This window comes from Amblyomma americanum, chromosome 2 (genome assembly GCF_052857255.1).
Source record: "Amblyomma americanum isolate KBUSLIRL-KWMA chromosome 2, ASM5285725v1, whole genome shotgun sequence".
Taxonomy (NCBI): Eukaryota; Metazoa; Arthropoda; class Arachnida; order Ixodida; family Ixodidae; genus Amblyomma; species Amblyomma americanum.
Genome location: NC_135498.1, coordinates 103,235,297 through 103,257,975, shown reverse-complemented (window position 1 = coordinate 103,257,975; position 22,679 = coordinate 103,235,297). Strand labels below are relative to the sequence as shown.

The 22,679-nt window shown below is 46.1% G+C and overlaps 1 protein-coding gene and 1 non-coding gene across 2 annotated transcripts; both read right to left on the bottom strand.

Annotated features, from left to right (window-relative positions):
- Positions 1–10,910: 10,910 nt before the first annotated feature.
- On the bottom strand, positions 10,911–14,465 carry LOC144121691 (uncharacterized). The gene is made up of 4 exons (XM_077655042.1): positions 14,211–14,465; positions 13,391–13,461; positions 12,652–12,744; positions 10,911–11,988 (listed from the first exon to the last, which is right to left on the bottom strand). Exons 1-4 carry the CDS (start codon positions 14,275–14,277, stop codon positions 11,074–11,076), a joined length of 1,146 nt encoding a protein of 381 aa, XP_077511168.1. The 5' UTR covers positions 14,278–14,465; the 3' UTR covers positions 10,911–11,073.
- Positions 14,466–18,043: 3,578 nt separating this feature from the next.
- Positions 18,044–18,117, bottom strand: TRNAT-GGU (transfer RNA threonine (anticodon GGU)). Its single transcript has one exon. It is a non-coding gene; the product is annotated as a tRNA-Thr (tRNA).
- Positions 18,118–22,679: the final 4,562 nt, after the last annotated feature.

Genomic DNA, 22,679 nt, shown 5'->3' with positions numbered 1-22,679 from the left:
GTGTTTCGATGTCAGGTTTTTAAAACCGCAATAAACTAGCAGGAGCGTAATTAAGGAGCTTCAGTGCAAAAAATAGGTAAAGTTTACAGCCGTTTTAACACTGCTCTGCAGAAATCGTGTACACAAATATAAGCGGAATTTTGAGAACAACAGCCGAAAAGGTCGACTAATGCTGGGTACCCCGCTCATATATAGGTCCGTGTAGCCGAAAACCTTCCGTATGAAACTCACATCAAGACAATCAGTGTAATCAGGATGCGCTGCTTGGTGAACGGAATACTTAGCAGTATTTTCATTCATACACAACATTTCCGACAATTTCAAAAGAATTGGGCTTCGGCCGAATGGAGCTGCCGCCTTCTCTTCCTCGAAGAAACTTGCTACGTTGGGCACGGCAGACAGAACCGATAGCAGCAAAGTGCGTTGATGCACAGTTACACATCAGAAACCCCATTCCGCATGCGAGGAAACTGTCGTGTATCAAATTCCCTATTCATGCGGGAAGCAATATATCGGCCAAACTGCAAGCTTTTTAAAAGTACACTAAACGTAAATATCAAAGTAAGCAAGCCGGATACAATATTCCTCAAGATCACCACCGACGATATTTTTTTTTCAAGGAACGCGGCTGCATTGCTGAGAAAATAAAAAATGAAAGTACCGAAACTCTTCCACATTCGACCCGGCGAAAAATGAGCACAGTTACGCAATTTCTAGGACACATTTGGAATGGAACTTTCCAACCGATGAAGAGCAGCCACTTTCAAGGATCGGAAACGAGGCCGGCAACCAAATAGCGAATGTCAGCCGTCACAGCGACAAGCTGCAAGTGCAGGCTGCCTCAGCCACCTCACTATATACCCCACCCCCCATTGAAGAGCAGATGCTCTTCACTATATCGCGTGCGGCTTCATCCCGTTACAACGCACGCGTGAGGTGAAAATAGGCTGCGTGGCCGCGATACAAAGTTAAGTTATCGTGGTCAGCCGCAGGCTACAGAACAAGCTGCTGATGGCGCTCTGGCACGGTCACATCGGCGACGACGCAAGTTAGTGGCCTTCAGTGCGTTGTGTACTGTCGTGAAAGATACACGCAAGGTTTGAGGAAGCCTAAAAATTAGCTGCGGTTCAACTACTTCTAAACCTGGTTAGAGAGCGAAAGTTGTGGTGTATCGGGCAAATAGACGCGGCTTGGCGTCTGTGATGTTGAGTGCGTTCCGCACACTGGATAGGCAGCGCGCCCGCCCTGCCGCCCTGGCAGGTGGCCTCACTTCACCTCTGGTTCACTTGAAGGTCAACCGGCAACGCACGGCGAAATCGGCTTTACCTAGCGTAGTGAAGCTTTCGCTTCAAAAGCAGGCTAACAGCAGACGCGCTCTAACTTATTTCATTCAACAACACATCTCACTGAAAAATTGCACGCCCGTTGCTCATCGAACGTGGTTCTGTGGTGTCGGTTATGGCGTGTGTGCTTACTCTATAAATAAACGGTAAGTGTCATCTCAGGCGACTATTGTGACGGACTCTGCTGCGGTTGTTGCTCTTTCTACATTCGTGAATTGCTTGCTGTTGGTGACAAGCTCAAAATAATCAGAGATTGTTCCTCCCGACCGTAATCTGCCTCCTGACGGCAAAAGTTGTCGAACGGTAATGCGCGCATAGTAATGACAAAAACACACCAGCAGGTGAAAAGTTTTTTTTTTTTGCGGAGGCGCGTGTATCGTTAACATCAAGATACCTGTATATCACATCTGTATGCTACGGATTCGTAGTGGAGAACGAGCGCTCGGTTGAAAGGTGCTAAAATCGTCTTCCGTGCTGGTATCTCACGCACAGCACGCATGCCGTTCCGCGCTGGGAAACTATATTTTTAATGACCGAAATGAGAGTAGATGTTGCGCAGATTTCAACATCTTCAGACATTTCTTAGCACATCTGAAAGCATCTCCAAGGTCAATTTACATAGGTTGTCAAGGCAGGGCTAGATAGTGGTGTAGAACCATGTGCCAGTGAAATCAACTGGGGAGTAGGACTAAAACGCCAAAATTGTTAGTGAAGACGACAGAAATAAGAGAAAAAATAATTTGGTCATATATTGGTGGTCTTTTTACCACTTAAGATACACCTACAGTTACTAGATTTAAAAATGTTGTGTACATTTTGTTGCAAAGTAGAAAGCTGTATATTTATAAAAAAAACTATGTGTTCACGTTCTCGTACTGCAATGGGCAGCGGCTCTCATGCCATCCACCTTGACCAATCGGCGTCTTGCTTGCCGCTAGCTGCATGCATATGCTGTGATCTCACGACTTCATTGCCTGCGGCTCCTCGCCTTTGAACATCGTTAATTTCAAGTGCTCGGTCACTTTTTTTTCCTCGTCCTGCGCTCTCGTCGGATACGTGCGCGGACTTGTTCTTTGATGGGTTGCCGATGGCATAGTGAGGACTGCACATGCTATGGGGCGCCGCCAAGAACTCGAGAAGAAGGGGATTGTACCCATTCACCTATACGTCTGTGGTGCAGGCAGGGGCTTATTATTTTCCAATCTTTTTTAGGTGGCAGCAACCTAATATATGTACCCAATCACCTCCAGGCCAGAACTTGGTGGGGTCCTGATAAAGAAGGTGGGAGTGTGGGGGGAACGTATCGTTTTTCAGTGTTCGTGCGCCCTTCCAGTAGCACATTTCCAGCTTCACGGCCCTGTGCATGCGTAAGGAGACCTAAGGATCAATAAAGATAGAAGCACTCGCTAAACCTTCGTCATAAAATGAATTTCTGCAAGACCTACGCGATGAGGTGATCAGCTCTGGCGAGAAAACTGCCAGCTTTAGATCAGACGGCAGAGCCATAGGAAATATTGCGTCATGAACGTTATTACCAAATGCCCTTGTAAGCTAGCTGCAAGTAACTGATATGGCGAGACATCTCCTGAGTGCGAGCAAGCCTCTAGCCTTAGCTATGCGGCGGCTAGATCTAATTAATTTCATCGGTGCATTTTTGGCACCCTTGAACACGTTTTACACTGAGTTACTTTTGTATATCTCTGTGTTAAGACGGTGACAGTTATCTTTAATAATTTAGAATGTAGTTCCGGCCTGTGTATTACGTCTTGCATTGGCGTGTGGTACAAATATATATGACAGAAACAGGCAATATAGAAAACATGCTTGTCTTAACATAAGTAACGAGCAAAGGAAAGAACAGTCTGCAACACAAACCAAGTGCGCAAATTAGGGAAATCCACTGCGCAGGAAAAACATTTATGAGACATACAAGTAGGTGCACTACAACTTGTCCAAGGCTCTCGGGAACAAGCCCAAAGTCTAAAAGCCGACCATTCTTGCAGGCACGGCATTACATTCTGACAGAGCATGTTTGAAAAACGAGTAGTAAAAATGTTGGCTTTACACAAAATCTTCCCAACTTTTTTTTAATGATAGGAACTCGTAGGGCAGGTAGTAACGCCCTCATCGAAAATACTGTAATATTTTCTTATTTTGCTATGACAATTTAAGCGTAATAGTTTCACTCTGTAGTGATAATGTCCCATACCTATAGGTGTTCAAGTTCTGCAGCGTGAAAAAGTGCTGGACGTTGGATGGACATTTCCTACCTTTGTTTTTATTTGGGTGCATGGATTCCGCATAGCCGCAGCATTATCTTTTATCGGGAAGCTATAGTTTTACGCGGCACAATTTTTTCACAATCTGCTTAGCAAGTCAGCTATAATAATGATTTTTTTTTGCGTACAGGTTTTCCGAGCTCAAATATATGAATATTAAAAAACGCAGTCTTACGAATTGATGTCAAGCCAATAATTTTGGCAGTTCTGCCAAGTACCGACTAGTGTTTTTTGGCTCCGGCTACTTTAATAATTTGTCGAATAGAATAAATCAACTTTTTAATTACGTAATTAAGCGCTCAGGAGCGAATTTATTGTTGTGGAGCGAAATGAAAATCGACCGAGCCAAGTCCTTTCAACGAGGTGGCCTAGCGTAGCAGCATTTATTCGTCATAAATGAGAACCCGCGAGATTTTAAATCTACCACGTGATAGCGTGCTCTGTAAGGGGTACCGTCGGCACGCCCGGACGGCTGTATCGGAGCCAGCAGCATCTAAAGGCAAATCCTACCAAGACGTGAACGTGAGGCTCCTCTAATATACGTGAAGGACAATCCGGCATCTATTAAGCCTGCGTTTTCAGTAACCTCTGATAAAATAACAGGCCTCTTAACGGCGTTGTCGCTAGGCCATGTACGATGGCGTGGGTCGCACACGCATTTAGTCACCAAACAATACCACATACCCAACACGGTCTGGAAGAGAAGCAATAGCCTAAAGGAAAACTATTCGCTGTGCTCTATTATTTAAAGCATACACGTTGATGGGCCACCTGGCCCATTTTTTTCTGGTCTAACTCCAAAATTGGCCTGGTGGCCCAGGAGTTCGAAAACAGAGTTGGGGGGCAGCCGGAGACCTTCCCGCTCCCTCCTCGCCCGGACCTTGGACACCTCTACGAGCTCCATCTCTCCCTTCCTTGTTCGCGGACGAGGCGGAACACTGCTGCTGTGGGCCTACAACAGGAGGTCGCTGCTGTTCTCCAGGCCGAACTCCCTGGCACGGTCCCTATCTTCACGGAAGGCTCCTTCCTACCAGGACCCTGCCCGTCTGCGGCTGCAGCCTACACTGCCCCATCGCTTCTCGTGAGCAGACAGGCCAGACTCCCATTTGTGGCCTCATCCACAGCCGCCAAGCTGGCCGCCATTCATTTGGCTGCTGACATCTTGAGCGAGCGCCCTGGGGTCATGGAGGCAGCCATCTTTACTGATTCCAGGGCAGCCCTCCAGCTCCTCCAAAGACCCTTCAAGGGCCCTCCCATCGCCCGCAGGCTCTCTTGGTGGCTTGGCGCCATTTGCTCAAGGGGAACCCGCATTCGGCTGACCTGGGTGCTGGCCCATGTCGGAGTCCAGGGCAACGAGCATGATGACTCCCTGGCCAAAGAGGCACACTCCCCTGGAACTCCTGTCTCCAAGGGCTTCTGCCCCTTGGTTCTGGCCAGGAGCATAGTGGATCGGCACCTCCTGCTAGATCCGAGGGTGCCCAATGGCCAACCACCACACCCACTCCCATCTGTTGGCCTGGATTGCAAGGAGCGCAGCCTCCTCCTGAGACTCAGAGTGGGCTGCGCCAAAACCGGCTCCCGCCTCTTTCGCCTTGGCCTCACCGCCTCCCCTGGGTGCGAACTATGCAACGACCCAGCGGAGACAGCCCAGCATCTCTTATGTGAGTGCCCTCCCTTCGTGCCCGCCAGGACCATCATGGAGGCGGGTTACCGCTCCTTGGGCCTCCCCAGCTGTTCAGTGGAACACCTTCTGTTCCCCGGCGGCCACCATCCTGCCAACGCCTTCCGGCACCTCCTCTTCTTCCTGTAGGTCACCGGCCTCTCTGGCCGCCTCTAGTCCTGAAGGGGCAGCACATGCCAACTGGCATGTCCATTGCGGCTGCGTGTCTACCCTCCCCTTTCAATCTTCTCCTCCCTCCCCCACCTCTTTCTATTACACGTTGGCAGTGGGCGTGGAGGCTAGCCTTCCAGTAGACAAGCCCGTGTCCTACCACTTTCCATCCTTCCATCATCCACAGAAGAAGAGAAAAATTATCCTCCAAGATTCCCCATGGAGCCAAAGCTATATCAGGCGCCCTTTCTCATCCTGGTACATAAATTCAGAAAGCGACAGACTCTTTTTAAAGAACGGAAAGAGACCAGTCCAAAGACGCACGGAGTGCGACACCCAGGCATTCTAATATCTTAAGAAGGAAATCAGGCTCACCGCTGTATCTAGTTCGCGTTCTATCTTACTGTCTAGAATAACAACACTGCGTTGGCGACTGCCGAAAAACAATCGGTTAAATTGTACCTGTTTCTGCCTATACCGGGGCCCCGGATATTCAGTGTTGCGACAATCAACTACTGGACGTTTACCATGATGGCCGACGTGCACTAAAGCCAACCATTCCTGATGTCTAGCGCCAATCCAGACGGTGCGACCTCCCTTGAACTGGCACCCTTTGTCCTCTGTCTGGAGCGCCGAGGACATTTCTTGCTCTTTGACTTTCGACGGCGGGACTTGTGCTTGACAGGGACTGTGTTATCCTGAGAGGAAACAGAACTCAGCGGAATGCCACGCTTCGAGGACACACTTGGACCCAGCGCATCCGCTCCACAGTTGTCTTTAGGGAGTGCAGTACCAGGCTGGCATGCGAGAACGGCATTTGACCCTAAAACATTTCACCAATACCGTTCCCACTTCGAGTTATTGATCAATTCGCTCTCGCCCTACATAAGCTTAGCGTCCCGGTTATCTCAGTTGGTTGAGCGACTGCTCCAGTGAAGTGGTGGTCCCGGGTTCGAACCCCGGACCAGGGCGAATTTTTCTTTAACTGCGAAGTTTCCGAGGACGCTCTATAGCGTTCCTTTGCAGCCGTATGGCTGCGCTTGGGTGGATGCCAATGAGTAATTACTCCCTTATTACAAATTTACTCCACCCTTGGGGGCTTCCCCTAAAACGTTTGACCAACACTATTCCCACTTCGAGTTATTGATCAATTCGTTCTCGCCTTACCATAAGCTTAGCCTCCCGGTTAGCTCAGTTGGTAGAGCGACTGCTCCGGCGAAGCGGTGGTCCCTGGTTCGAACCCCGGACCAGGGCGAATTTTTCTTTACTGAGAAGTTTCCGAGAAATTTGTATAGCTTTCCTTTGTAGCAGTATGGCTGCGCTTGGGTGGATGCCAATGAGTAATTACTACCTTATTACAAATTTACTCCACCCTTGGGTGCTTCCCCTAAAACATTTGACCAACATCATTCCCACTTCGAGATATTGATCAATTCGCTCTCACAATACCATAAGCTTAACCTCCCGGTTAGCTCAGTTGGTAGAGCGACTGCTCGGGTGAAGAGGTGGTCCCGGGTTCGAACGTCGGACCAGGACGAACTTTTCTTTCACTGCGAAGTTTTCGAGAACGCTCTATAGGTTTCATTTGTAGCCATATAGCTGCGCTTGGGTGGATGTCAATGAGTAATTACTCCCTTATTACAAATTTACTCCACTCTGGGGGGCTTCCCCTAAAGCATTTGACCAAAACCATTCCCACTTCTAGTTATTGATCAATTCGTTCTCGCCCTACCATAAGCTTAGCCTCCCGGTTAGCTCAGTTGGTAGAGCAACTGCTCCGGTCAAGGGGTGGTCCGGGTTCGAACGTCGGACCAGGACGAACTTTTCTTTCACTGCGAAGTTTCCAAGAACGCTCCATAGCTTTCATTTGTAGCCATATAGCTGCGTTTGGGTGGATGCCAATGAGTAATTGCTCCCTTATTACAAATTTACTCCACCCTTGGGGGCTTCCCCTAAAACATTTGACCAACACCATTCCCACTTCGAGTTATTGATCAATTCGCTCTCGCCCTACCATAAACTTACCGTCCAAGTTAGTTGAGTTGCTTAAGCGACTGCTCTGGTGAAGCAGTGGTCCCGGGTTTGAACCCCGGACCAGGACGAATTTTCTTAACTGCGGAGTTTGCGAGAAACCGGTATACCTTTCCTTTGAAGCCGTATGGAGCCGTATGGCAGCGCTTGGGTGGATGTCAATGAGTAATTACTCCCTTATTACAAATTTACTCCACCTTGGGGGCTTCCCCTAAAACATTTGATCAATCCGCTTGTATTTCTGCACGCAGAACCTTCGGGTATACTGTCGTTCATCTTGTCGACGGGCGGTTATGTGGTTAAAGCAAGCTCTGCTACTGTATTGCTGAAAAGCACTTATACACCCTGTGTGTCGCCACAAAGTGAAAATGCGGTAAAGGAGCTCAACGCGGAACCCAAGCAACTTTTCCTCATATAATTATAACAATATTGCAGGCGTAATTAGGTTGTCTTTTTTTCGGTATGAAAACAATAGAAAGTGGAGGAAAATTTGGAAAAGTCAGCGATCAGATTTCAAATACTTTTCTTATGGTGTTGTGAAGACTGCAGCATATGCAGGGTGTTTCACGTAAAATTTGGCACGATTTGTAAAAGTAGGCTTTTGAGTTACAAGAACGCTTTTCCCGGCATAGCATTGTTAGCGGTGTAGTGCATCAGAATACAGATAAGGTGTGCTAACTAGCAGGCTGTTTAGCTTACATTTAATAGTTAACTTTTTAACTATTACGCTTAGGCTCCTTAATTACTGAGATGCATGTAGCCGACCTTAAGCAATACCCACATCAGTTTTTAGAATTTAGCATCGGCGCTACGGGCGCACAAATTATGGCGATATCGCGCTCAAATGCATTGCCTTCGAGAGGCTTGCAGGCAAAGCAACGTCCCCAGCCAGTGCACCTGATTCGTCGTTCTTTTTTCTTTTCTTTTTGCTATGCAGGAGGGTAGAGCAAGCTACGATTTTACATCCACGCAAGCTCTCCAATGGCCGCAACGCACACTCCGAAAACCTACGTGCGTACCCTAGCCGAACAACTCCGTGAAGAATGATCTGCATGCACACTGAGGAACTGCTGCAGTTCGTTTTACGCATACAGTTTGTCACAACTGGCTGTTAATTACCTCCAGGCACAATTCGGCAGCCGTTCCGCGGGAATGTGCAATCTGTGCGACATCAACCATTACCGGTACAGGGCATATGGCATGGCTATAGCATATGGCACGAAACATTAGCGAGCACTTGGCTTCCGGAAGATTCCTGGCTTATAGCAAACCGTAAATAGTTCGGTGGACGGCCGATAATATATGATGAAAGCAGTCTCTACAAGAACCGTATACACCGGCCGGTCGCTTAGACTGTTATGTGATGGACACATGTTCATCAGGCTCACCATTTCAATCTAATCAAGCATTCTTAAACGCTTTAAAAAACGGAACAAAAAAGTTTCAGTGCTGTGCTTTGGAACCGAAGAATTAAAGGCCAAACAGTATAGCCCACTGTATTGTTTACCAACTTAGGACGTGATTACCAGCGGCTGTCTAATCATTTACGTTGAAATAATGAATGCTTCGGATGATTTCTGGTATCACAGTAAGAAAAAGCTAGAAAAAAAACGACGAAATGCAGTGAAGCGAAATTAAACTACGTCCTCATTTCTGTTTCTGGACCAGCTGGGAACGAGAAGTCATCAGCCAGAGGTGTCTTTTGTAGTAATTAAGCCTCTGTTACTGTAATGTTTACTGTGCTGCTCAATATACTCTTATACGCGCTTTACTTCGAATTATGATATGTCACGTAGCTTTTCAATTTAAAAAAAAAGATTTCATACTCCGTCCGGCGTCCCTGCGTTCCTAATTCCGCACCTTCACATTGATGTGAGCTACCTACCCTTGACCGTTACTGATTTGTGGGGTAGACCTACGACCTTCTACTCGGTTTATTTCTTGCCTCTGTGTCCGCTCTTTTTGTGTCCGCGTTCCAGTTTGTTAGCGTCTTATCCAGACTTAGTATTCTATTTTCTTGTGGCTGCTTGTGGCACACTTGCCAACATTGATGACTTCGTATTGTGTATGCCTCCTTGTTGTTTGTTCTGAATGTCGTCTTTCTCACTGTTTTCTTGTGAGCTATATCTTCGTTTATGGAGTCCGCGTCACTGCTAGTCGCAGTTATCCACTTTGGAATTTGGTGTCAAACTGAACCGAATCACGTAGAATAATATTGTGTTGTATTGTTGATTTCATTTGATTTGAAGGTGTTTTAGTTCCCAACGCGATTCAGGATATGAGAGAGAGACCCTTTCGTGGAGGGCTCTGGATAGTTTCGACGACCCTGAGTTCTTAAGCGTGCACTGACATCGCACAGCACACAGGCCTTGAGCATTTCGTATTCACGGAAATGTGACCGCCGTAGCCGGGATCGAATCCGTGTCTTTTCGTTCAGAAGCCGACCATCATAACCACTGAGCGATGGCGAAGGGTGTGTTTTGTATTGTAATGCACTGTAACTGCGCAAAAATGTTGGTCACGCAACGTAGTTTCTGGCGTGGCGCGCCAGCTACACATCTTAATTGCAATATGACACAAACGCCGATAAAAGGTGATTCACGACAGAGCAACGGTGCGGGAAAGTAAATGAGCAGCGGATGCGTTAGCCCTCCTCTGAAATGTGCCCTAATTTCCGGCATACATCTCGGGGGCTGCATGTTCAAAACTTCAAATTTTAGGCTTAGCGTACTGTCTACATGTGCGGACTATACTTACTGCATTTGTTTTTTCAATATTGCCCTACATAGCCAGAACTTCCCAACGAGATTGTATGCACCGGATGCTGATTAAACACCGATGGCGAGAAATCTGGTAAACCAATTTGTATTTCTACTCGAAGTTCAGCTGTGCGGAATTTCCCCGAGTGCGAAGTGGACACCGCATGTACGTAGTTGGAAAGCCCGTTACCAGCTCCATGAGTGTCGCTTTGCACGCATCATTTACCCGCCGCGGTGGCTCAGTGGTTAGGGCGCTCGGTTACTGATCTGGAGTTGTCGGGTTCGAACCCGACCGCGGCGGCTGCGTTTTTATGGAGGCGAACTGCTAAGGTGCCCGTGCGCTGTGCGATGTCAGTGCACGTTAAAGATCCCCAGGTGGTCGAAATTATTCCGGAGCCCTCCACTACGGCACCTCTTTCTTCCTTTCTTCTTTCACTCCCTCCTTTATCCCTTCCCTTACAGCGCGGTTCAGGTGTCCAACGATATATGAGAAAGATACTGCGCCATTTCCTTTGCCCAAAAACCAATTATTATTATTATAATTATCCTTAAAACAAGTAAAGAGTGTAAAGAGGGCTGTGTACTGTTTTTTTCTTTCCTTATGCTTCCAAAGCACAAGTGTGAAAGATTGTGATTGAAATCTCAAACGCACTGGTAAGACCTCTGATGCGCTAGCCAATGTTGTCCTTTATTTGGGCATATCTATAATTTTCACAAATCTGCACAATTGTATTAGAATTTTCCGCAGTGAACAGGTGGTTTTTCACTCAATGATCGGATCATTCAATTTCCCTGCGTTTTTAATTTATTAAACTAGGCATTTCACAGGGTTACGCAGCTTCTTCAGTCTCAGCAGCAGCACCTTCTTCGCCTTCTGCCGCCGGTTCATCATTGGCTTCTTCTGCTTCCTCAGCAGCCGCCTCTGCCGCGTTCTCCTCTGCTGCTGGCTGCTCTTCAGCCTGAGCGGGCTCTTCCGACTTCGGTGCCTCTTCGCCTCCCTCAGACCTCTCCTCAGCTTCTGCCTCAGCTGTCTCCTCAGCAGCCTCTCCAGCAGAGGCCTCTTCTGCAGCGGGCTCCTCTGCAGCGGGCTCTTCTGCAGCGTGCTCTTCTGCTGCGGGCTCTGCAGCAGCGGGCTCTTCAGCAGCGGGCTCTTCGGCAGCGGGCTCTTCGGCAGCGGGCTCTTCGGCAGCGGGCTCTTCGGCAGCTGGCTCTTCGGCAGCGGGCTCTTCTGCAGCGGGTTCTTCAGCAGCAGGTTCTTCAGCTGCGGGTTCTTCAGCAGCGGCTTCTTCAGCAGCGGGTTCTCCGGCAGCGGCTTCTTCAGCAGCGGGTTCGTCACCAGCGGGCTCTTCCGCGGCGGCTTCTTCGGCGGGTGCTTCAGCTGACGGCTCTGCGGCTGGTTCGGCGGCCGGTTCAGCAGCTGGCTCTACATCTGCCGGAGCAGGTGCAGCTTCTTCAGCAGGAGCCGATTCCTCGCCAGCTGGCTCAACGGGCGCCGGTTCTGGTGCGGGCTCTACAGCTGCTGGTTCTGGCTCAGTTTCAGGAGAAGGTGCTGGCGCAGGGGCCGGAGCCGGTGCAGGAGCTGGAGCTGGTGCAGGCGCTGGGGCAGGAGCTGGTGCAGGCGCTGGGGCAGGTGCCGGCGCAGGCGCAGGCGCTGGAGCAGGTGCCGGAGCAGGGGCAGGTGGAAGAGGAGGCAGTGTTGCCACGCACTTCCCGTTCAAGCATTCTCCAAAAAGGACCTTTTTTGTCTGTTAAAATGACGGAAGGAAAGTGGGAGGTCGTCAACGGCGAGTGTTTGCAGCTTTGAATTGCTATACGAACGGCTACTCATCGTGAGTGCGTTTTCTCAGAAGGAGCTGTGGCTGCTTTCGAAAAAAATGCTGGCGTACTAACGACAACTCTTAGTCATCTGTCCTTTTTTCACCATATATGACGAACTAGGCGAAAATGGACAGGCCGGTTCAGACACCATTTCTTTGTGGTGGCGTTGTGCATGGCAATGTATAACGATTACATGCCATTATAAAGGCTAATAACACTTCAGTTTTAAATGATAGCCTCAGTATTTCTAATGTAAGAAAGCAAACATTCGTTCGATACTATCCATTGGTCTTATATGTTCACGTATGTTCTCATTTCAGGGGAATGTACACAGTTAACAAGTTGACCTGGTATGCATTACGCAGGTGGAAATCTGCAACCTTAAAATTAAGAGCAGCTATCACTGTCATCCTGCAAAGGCTAGTTTGTGGCTGCCTTCCAGGAGACAGGCTTTAAGGCCGAGTGTTTATTACCTGCTCACTAATGTGTCTGATGCAGTGCAGCAGAAGACACTAAAACTACGAAGAGTTGGGTTACAGCATTCAGTATGCGTTGGTAACAGGTACCATTGAAATAGGCACTGGTATTACCTGGCATGGAGTTCCGTTGTCTTCAGTCTCAAAGCGTATGGGATATCCTTGGCAAAGATATTTGCACGGGTTTCTCAAACGTGCAAATATAAACTGAAAAAAGAAACAAGAACACCTTTAGTTGGAGCACCAGCAACAAGCCGTGGTCTGATGCGCCTTCTGAGTACATGCAGATTGAAACCTTTTTTAATTTTTGCTAAGTGTCATGTAATAATTCACATGGAACTTAGAGATAAAGGCCACTGTAAATAAGCTTATAATTAGCAGCGACGATCATGACAAATCTGATACTTGTAGCTGGCACCATCCGCTTAGTGCTGGATTTATTTCGATTTTTTCAAGTTGAAGTTTCTTCGTGCATTCTCTTGTAACTTTTATGATCTCCCAAAAACATCTCACAAATTTTCTGGACTCGCTTAGATTTTTCTGTTGAGACCTCATTGGAATATATGCGGTAATGAAAGAATGATGCGCTACATTGCTATAAAGGTCTGCTATTGTCGGGGATGGTTTGGTGCGCATGCGTCGATGGAAATGTGCTTTGTACGGAAGAGAACTCCACGATAAGCATCGTGCACGCATTTTAATAAAACAGAAGCCAACAAAATGTGCATCATATGTTTAATCCCCCGATACTTCTTAGGTGCAATCTTTGCGCTCTGTTTAAGTATTATTGCCCCCGGTTTGAGCGTTTAGAGACACAGTCATTATTCCTTTCTGACAAGTGAAATTTACTTACAAATCCATAGTTGGTAGCCTCCGGACATTTGGGTAGGAGTAAAGAGGATGAGGCCGCTCCCAAAGGAACGGCTGAGGACCGAGAAAAAATTGGAAACAAACAAACATTTTCTCTCAGCACAAGTAGCGTTCACGCAACCTATCCTTGACAGGTAAGTTTCCATGAAATTCCGTTATCAAAGTCGACAAATGGCAATACTCTTAGTTCCTTATAGATAAGGTTTTGCATGGTAAAATACACTACTGCTCTGAGGCTAAGTTCGGCACGTGGCATGTGAGCGTGTGTAAAAGGTGTGCACGTCTTAGAGGTTGAAAGGTGTCATGCTGCACATAAAATAAGTACGACCAAGCATCGTCGCAGTTTTAAAGATATGTCAAATAGAGAACAGCGCAACACCCATGACATCGGACATGGCAATAAAACTCGCAGTAGGAGAGCCATTTGTACGAGGCACAACATTCAGTGTACCTGCAAGTATCTAAAAATTTGCTTTTAGGGATGGTGTAGAGCCTCTTCTACACGAATGAGAAGCATACCATGAAACCTGATTACTTTTCTAAAAAGACAGTACCTTTTTAAAATCTTCGTTTTAATCAGCGGTCCGACGGGAAGAAGATTTCCACGCTCCTAGAACGAAACTATGCGATCATCTACAGTTGCATTTTAAAAACTGGAGCCTCTTTTTACAGACCAGACACAAATGCGCAAGTTTTGAACAAGAACGTTAAAATTAAAGTATAATGGCGCTTTCCTTTCGTAGACTTATAGATTTCTAAGTTGCGTTTGTAATGACGAAGAATTTGTAGATGCAAAGACTCACCCATAACTTGCACCGTCGTGCTGACCATGACAGCGCTGAGACACAGGAACATTACAACTACTTTCATCTTTCTGCTTCGGTAGTATTCCTTCACACTTGTACGCTTCAGATGTTCTCTTCAACTTCTCTGTGTGTCCGCTTCTCAGTGCTTCGTGGTTTTATACGCATCGCTGTTTTGGTGTCCAGCTATCAGTCGAGCCTCGAGCTCCGGTTTGCTGGCTACCGCGCTTACGTGGGTGACGTCATGTTTACGGTGGAGTTTACAGACCCTGTCGAACCAAAGGGCGACGCCATGGCACGGATCTGACGTCTCCTTGAAGGGGCCTCGGACGACCTGGCGCGAGATAAGGCGTCTCCCTGAGCCCTACATACCTTGACGTCACCCCTCGAGTAAACTACCATAAACCTTTATTGAACGCCGACCGCCGCGCGTCTTGCCTCGTCTCGACTAGCCACACAGCGCTTCTCGCTTCTATCATCTTTGTTTTTTTTAACACTGAGCACTCTAGACGGCAAACAATAATATACTGCTATTCCTGGCTACCTTACTCTTTTTGTTTTTCGCAGTGTCAATAACTTAGTTACCGTATACTAATGCACGTTATAACGAGCGTTAGTCTTTGTTCCGCCTTTTTTCTGGAAAATACTTTCTATCCTCCTAGTTTCGCAGGCCCCCCACTTGGAAGGTAACGAGCTTATGGGCGGAGATTATTCCCGGATGCGTCCGTCTGTGGCCACAGGATGTAGATAAGAGCTTCGCCGACCCCTCCTCACTAATTGCGACCCGAAGACATCGTACGCGTCTTGCTTTTTACGTGCTATTATAGCTGATATGCGAGCCCGTTTGACCCTTTTGGAGAAACCCAAAAAAATTCTCGGATCAAGGGTAGTAAGGATATCAAAAAGACTAGTTTTCGGCTTGAAAATAAGGAACGCGCATGGGCGCGTTAGATCTCTGTCACTGTCCGACTGCTGGTAAGTAATACTAGAAATGAGTATCGTAAAAACTATGTTTTCAGCTTTTTCACGGTGATATGATAATCTACAGGCTAGAATATGTTCATGATGGAAATTTTTTACAGGTATCTCCTACATCATGCTAGCACTTCCGTTTGAATTCCATTACAAGGCTTTGCCGTTTTTCGTTTATTGCGCTTGTCAGGAGCCAGTTAAGTGCATAGATATTATCATTAAGACCAGATTTTTCTTCGCGAGCCAATCGTGCGAACTGCACGCTTTCGTTTACCAGTTGCTGCACAGTAATAGTTTTTATGTTTGACTAACCTTACTTAAAATAACAGTTCCCAAAATTTTCCTCGTTTCTTTGCTCCCAATTGTTCCAGACAGCACTTGCTGACCTCAGACCTCGGACGAATGCCAGTTAACGCATGCGACCCTTATATGCCGGGTTTTTCGCCTCAGATGTTCTGCAATTTTCAAAGATAGCCTTTTTCAGATACAAGTGGGCTTTGTTCGGCGTAACAATGTCATCAATGTGGCACACTTTTAATTATTAGGTTGGCGAACTGAAATTGTACAGTTTGCTCTTTAACTATATGTGTTAGTTCGCTTATTTATTAAGGTGTGCGTAGCTTACCATAAGTATATTCTTTGTAAGTTCTAGAATTTTGAAAACAGTTACCCTAGGAACAGTCGCCCAACAAATTCTGGCGATTTAGACGCACTAGGCAGACCGAATGGGTTACTTTCGACTACAAGCTTTTTGAAAGCGCATGTATAATAAAACGATGTCGGCAAAACTTCTTGCGCCACAGCGCCAAGGGTATCAACGTTTCCGAAAATGTAAAAACTGATATGAATTACAGTTACTATGGGCTCTCTTCCATCTGAAAAAACTTATTTTTAAATTTGCAGAGCATCTTAGGTGAGTACCATCTATAATATGATCGTTCTAAGGTCAACGGCCATGACGAGGTCGTTGGAGGCGCCCAGTTCAATAGATTGCTTTCCCATCGAGTCACTTAAACTTGGCTGCAACTTTAAAATATTGCATACATCAGCATGCTCAAATACGCAGGAACGGCGTCTTTGTAGTGCAGAATAGTTTAAAGCCTTACTAAACCTGCAAATGCCCAAAAAGCTATGGCTCCTGTAACTTTTCTCGGAGGGGCTTCTGAATCCTCGGAGGCAGATAAGGTATTGCAGTTTGGCTCAAAATTTGTTATCGAGGCCCAAATTTACTAACAATACATGGTCGCTTCCTTGCACAGAATAGCTATGAAAGCTCCTGATAAAGAATAAAAAGAGCGCTGTCTTGCTCAAGGTGTTGACACTGTTTGCGAGAGCTTTAGCAGGAAGGAAAATGGCTTGGAAATTGTGAGTGAGGTTGCTGGGTTCTTTTCTAAATCTGGAATGTCCTCATGGCAAATTGACGGCTTTGTTCACGCCGTTTGTTCTGTGAGAAAGCCATGTCAGCAATCTTGAAGCACACTATAGGCCGTCAAAGCTTAGACCGCGATAAAGGCTAAGGCTGTAGCATCGCTGCGTTACCTAAAATTGGACTATCTACAGAAGTAGGAGACGAGTTTCAAGGCGCGCACGTTAATGTGTTTTTACAGAGAAGACACATAAACCGCCTTACCCCTTCAGAGCCGTTATTATTGAGCGGGACTGCTGGCAGGCGCATGAGAGCAAGTTCCTTCAAAGTCGTCTTAGCAGGCTTGTTCGGGATAATCCTCTCAAGTTAGGCAGTTCCGATAGTTTGGTTAAGGCGCTTCGAGAAGACGTCGTAGAAGCAAACGAAAGGTGAACTATTCTTGATTGTCCCATGAGTACGTTGTGACGGCTCCAGTCACGAACATCCAAAACTCCTGTGGTGTCCCAGTGGATGCTTGTTTGAAAATATTGAATCTGTATTTAGACTCAGTCACTGTTAGATTTGAGAATAGAATTTATGTACAAATGCACGGGATATGTACAGGCCTCTGTGTAGCACCTGCGCTTTGTGATATATTTTAAGCCAAATTTGACCGAAAACTGAAGGCAGGTCTCGACAACCGAAGTATTGTTAAAATTTATAGACATATTGACACTTTTCTGCTCATTTAACAACTAGATTTTAACTATTATGTTTCTGTTGTTGCTGACTTGGACTGGGGCAGTGTTTACGCTGCTTCAAGGCTTGCTCCAAGGCTCTGAAGGCTCTGAACAATCACCTCTTCTGGCCCTGTATGCCACGATTGAAGAAAGCTATTTTATCGTATTAGTCTGCAGTTTTTGAGCTTGTAAAATGTGGCATTGATTCATCCTTCCTGAGGTCGGCCCTTTTGGAAATCTTGCGCGCACAGACTAAAAGCCAGTTCTGACCGCCAACTTGAAGGTCTAGAACACGCAGGCTTCGGTTCTTTGTTCTGTCCCTGACACTTTACGGAAAATAATGCGGAAACAGGACAAAATAGCTGGTGATCTTATGTCACGCAGAAAAAAACCTGTTTCAGAATCCTTCCGCATTTGCATAAGTTTTCACATAATGTCATAAGAGCGACAAATAAGTTCGGCTTAGAAGTTCTTTTTTTTTTTTTTACAGTGCCTAGCTTTGACACTGCTTCGCCTGCGCGCACCAACCACCAGGTGGCAGGATAGGAAGAAAGTTTGTGATAGCAATCACGAAACCGAATCTGTTCTTAGCATTGTGTATGTGGATACCTATTCGGGGGTGCGCTTTTTTTTAATAGGCCTGGTAGGGTGCTGTCTGCATGACAGGCGTATAATAAGGAAGCAATTACTCATTGGCATCCACCCAAGCGCAGCCAAACGGCTACAAAGGAAAGCTGTGCAGCTTTCTCAGAAACTTCGAAGTTAAAGAACAATTCGTCCTAGTCCGGGGTTCGAACCCGGGACCACCGCTTCACCAGAGCAGTCGCTTTACCAACTGAGCTAACCGAGACGGAAAGCTTATGTTAGGGCGAGAGCGAATTGGATGCCAGTGAGTGACTACTGCCTTATTACAAATCTACTCCACCCTGGCTGATTCTCCTAAAACATCTCACCAAATGACAGGCTCTGAGAGAATGCTGCAACCTTAGGCTCCTACGCTGGTATGAACTTGTCTTTGCATCGCAGAACATGCAAGCTTAGGTGCCACCCTTTGCTCGATTCTAGCGTAGTAATTGGGCGCGCTTCTGACAGACTTCCCGGGAAATTCTGGATGTTTTTTAAGTTCAGACAGACTTGTTCTAATTCATGCGCGAGTATGGCATGAGTTGCTGTCCTAAAGAAAGGGGTGAATTTTTTAGCGCCATATTAAGACCATTGTTTCTCCCTGCTTCGATATTTTATGCTCATCTCTGATGTCTGATGGCCACGTTCAGTGGCTTCTCGCTGTTTATATCGCTTTGATAGAGACGTAGACCTTGCTATTTTTATACGTATTGTAAGCTCTGGGCCAACGCGTTTCAGTTCTTCTCATTGATGCCGCTTTCTTTCTCTAGATTTGCAGGTTTGCGCTATAGTGTGTTTTTCTCTCTAATACACTGTTTGCTTTGCGCAAAGGCTTCCTTGCAAGGACTCAACGACTATGCAGAGCTGCTTCTTCGGCGAAGAAAAAGGGTGCTACGATACTGATATAATCTGAGTCAAAGAATCAACCATTGAAAATTACAGTTCAGCCTGTTTACTAGACAGGAAACAAATTTCAACATTTTCGCTTAAAGAAGTATAGAACCTAACTTTTGGGTGCGTGCTTTTTTTGTTTGTAATGACGAGTAAGGTGTTATTATACATGGATTACCAACTTGCATTCTCGTACGACCACTAAATAATTTTTGATCGCATTTCTATCTCGTGATATTTCGGTTTCGGTTTCAACAGCCGAATGAGAACTGTGATTTTAACGTGTGCTTACAGGTCACGTGAGGCATGAAAAAACTGCAATATAATCGCTGCTTCCACATTCGCTGTCTTTCTGGCTCTTTAGGAACGCTGGCTTCAGCACTACAGTAAATTAAAACAATGAAGCAGCGATTATATGGACGTGTTTCCATGTCTCACGTCACACAAAGGTTCTCTTTGACGTCACAGCCATCGTTCGGCTGTTGAAACTGACACCGAAACAGCTTGAGAGAAAAAATTCGATTATAAATTATTTCCGGAGAGCAAGCCGCCGGGCTAGTTGGAGGTGCATGTTGTTTAGAAGGCAGCGCAAAAATACGGGCGAGGGACTGAGGAGAGACGTTCACGAGCGCTATTTATTATTTATCGATCGTACGCGAACACCACATGGTCATTCATGCTTAGTAGAGTCTTCAGCATCATTGTAGAAAAGAAAACATGCCCCCAAACTAGGTGTCTAACATGAGAATTTATTGATCTTACATAAGGAAACCGCCAAACTTTAGCATAATAATAATTATAATTGGCTTTGGGGGAATGGAAACTGCGCAGTATCTATCTCATATATCGTTGGACACCTGAACCGCGCCGTAAGGGAAAGGATAAAAGAGGCAGGGAAAGAAGAAAGGAAGAGAGAGGTGCCATAGCGGAGGGCTCCGGAATAATTTCGACCACCTGAGGACCTTTAACGTGCACTGACATAAGATAACTTTTCGCGGTGCTCTGATATTACGGGTTGCGTAGTTTAAAGAGAGGACACGCTTTGTCCAGATAGACTTGATTTATTACTGAAGCAAAGCCCCACACTTTTCTCTACGCAGAAGGACAGATCATAATTTCGTCAATTACTGAGACCTCATTAACTTTACTAGAAAATCTTTCTAATTATCGGCTTAAACATATATATGGTCATGGCGTCAGCCATACACGGATGCGACGTACGACGTGGTCACTGGTGCAGTTAGTTCCTGTAACTATTTATGAAAGTTGCCTCAAACGATTGATTCAAAAGCAGTGTGGCATATACTCGTTGTGCGAAGGCTTATTGCGTCTCTTTTTTTTTCAGAAAATCTAATCAGACCGTACACTTATGACAGTGGGACTTCGAAGCGCCGGCCCATTTCCATCGCACTGCAGGCGTACCTGTAGCAACGTACGGAGTTCCAGCGCTTGGCGAACCGGATTTGCACTTTTAACTATTCGTGTTTCACTAACTCTTGTCCGGTAAAAAACAACAATGCTTATATTCCATTACATGCTTTTTGCAAGTTTCGATAGAATCAGTTTTTATGATGCAATGTTTGGGAGGCAATAAAATATTCTTGCTTTGAAAACGCCGAATACAATGTGCTGCAGTTGTCCCAATTCTCTGGTTATTCCCTGTTATTATTTACGGCAGAACTATTTTAAGTACTGGCGATTTGTGCAACCCACCAGCGCACACAATTCTGCAATATAGAGCTGATCATCTGCAACAACTGTTCTCTTTCACGGACCATTTTCTAATATAATAAAGGATAATGCGGATAGAGTGGCGCCAGCAGCGACCTACATAACACACGCATCGCAGTCTTCATGTATGGTGGGCTGGCTTCAAGTGCTGCTGTTTAATTATAATGGCAGCCCAGGCTTACATTTTGTCATAGTTTTTCAACATTGTGCTTGCATACTGGTCGCCAAGACGAGACAAATCTTTAAATATGCGGTCTTGAGTGCTTCGGGCGGCTTTCTTCCAAGCGGCAAGGCCATATAAATGGACAGTAAAACCTCGCTTTCGACGTGACTTAGGCGCTTACGTATAGCCGCTTGCGAGGGCTCTAACCCTATAGTATGACTGAGCTCAACTCTATGCAATTATTGTCCTGACCAAAAACGAATTCTGCAGCTTTTTTCGGATATGTTGACGTTTTTCGGCAGCAAAACAACACATTTATGGCCGAGAAAGCTCGATTTAAAAATCCTTCCGGAGGTCGAACTAAACTCGTGACCTCCTTAGCGAAGAGAACGGATTGCCAACGTTTAGAGGGGAATGGCAGCGTAACGTAGCCTCTGAGATCCGTGACTAACATTAATTCGGTGCTGACGCACACATTTTACTTGCGAAATCAATCGTGTACGGCTTTTAGATTTTTTTTTTTCAAGATTACAAAAGTAAGCACGGTATGTTTGTCATTTTAAAGCTTTGCCGTGTAGATACAGTCGAACATCAGTTAGGCTTGAGTGTCCCTTTGCTATAACACAAAGTGGCTGCTTTTTGTTAAACCTCAAGATCCTGTCGTTATGAGCCGTGAAAGATCTCTGACCACAACATCCAATCCCCGGTTGTTAGTTCCGTCTTAGATCGGATTAAGTTGTATAGCGGTGCGACAAAGCCACATAATCATCTGTCCATGTTTTATCGTTTTTCTCCAGATCGCCACCGCAGTTTTTGTCTCTAAGAAAAACATTCGAAAAAATTATTCTATTATTTAATTATTGAAGATGAAAGACCAACTAGCTATCATTGCAGCCTGGAATAAAGATGTTGCGCAAAAGAGACGAGCACGGGAGGGAGACACGACAAAGACGAACGCAGCATTCCAGCATTGCAGAATTGCTTACGCTGATTTCGAGTTCATCTGGCTTCACGCTGCGCACGTTACTTGTCTCGTCTTGCTGTTATTTGCTGTAAACCCTAGTGTTTAAGTACAACGCGCCAACACCATAACGTTAAAAACTATTTGATCTGGAAAGTAGGTACCTTTAGGCAATGCATCCAGAATACTGCAAAGCGTTACTGCAGCGGAAGTCCAACACACTCAAAGCATATTGTAAGCAGCTTGGTGGGATGAGATTTGATGAACAAAAAAAAATATAATCAGCGACCTCTTGCCCTCGAAAGCTTTCTTCGAAGGAGTGACACTCAAACCTCGGCGCCAGCCCTGGCACCAACAATCCCAAGCGCGCGTCATCACGTTACTACGGTTAGCGCAGTATCGGAATCAGTCACAGGCCTACTTAGTGCTAGCAGTGATTCGTCTCATGCGTAACGCCTAAAACGAAGCACCTCTGCACTAAAGAGTACTTCATTTGATGCCATCGACCTGGGTTCAAAGTGGTGGTGTGTAGCATATATTACGGCAAGATAGCGTCACCATCGCTGCAGTTGTTATCATCAACCAAACTACGTCTACTGCAGGAAACAGGCCTCCTCTTCCAGTGACCTCCAATTAACCCTGTCCTCAACCAGCCGCGGCCACCTTATCTCCGCAAACCTCCTAATCTCCTCTATCTACGTGACTCTATACTACCCCTTGCTACACTTGTGGTCTCTTGGAATCTACTTTGTAGCCCTAAGAGACAACCGGTTATCTCTCCCTAGCTTTGCATGCTATGCCCATGCTTTTTTCCTTGATTTCAGTTAAGGCATCATTATTTTCGTTGGTTCACTGATTCAGTCTGCACTCTTCCTGTCTCTTAAATTCATAACTATAATTTTCCTTTCCATTGCTCGCTGCGCTGCCCTCAGTTTGATTTCAGGCCTTTCCGTTAGCCAAGTTTCTGCTCTACATGTGAGTACCGGAACGATGCAACGTATATACTTTCCTCCTTGGCGATACTTGAAAGCTAATATACGTG

What these genes read in the sequence shown, in the direction of transcription:
- LOC144121691 (XM_077655042.1), bottom strand. Translation starts at nt 14,277, where the DNA reads ATGAAAGTAGTTGTAATGTTCCTGTGTCTCAGCGCTGTCATGGTCAGC. An exon ending in CACGACGGTGCAAGTTATGG is followed by an intron (nt 13,462 to 14,210) that starts GTGAGTCTTTGC and finishes CTCGGTCCTCAG; the next exon opens with CCGTTCCTTTGGGAGCGGCC. An exon ending in ACAACGGAACTCCATGCCAG is followed by an intron (nt 11,989 to 12,651) that starts GTAATACCAGTG and finishes TCATTTTAACAG; the next exon opens with ACAAAAAAGGTCCTTTTTGG.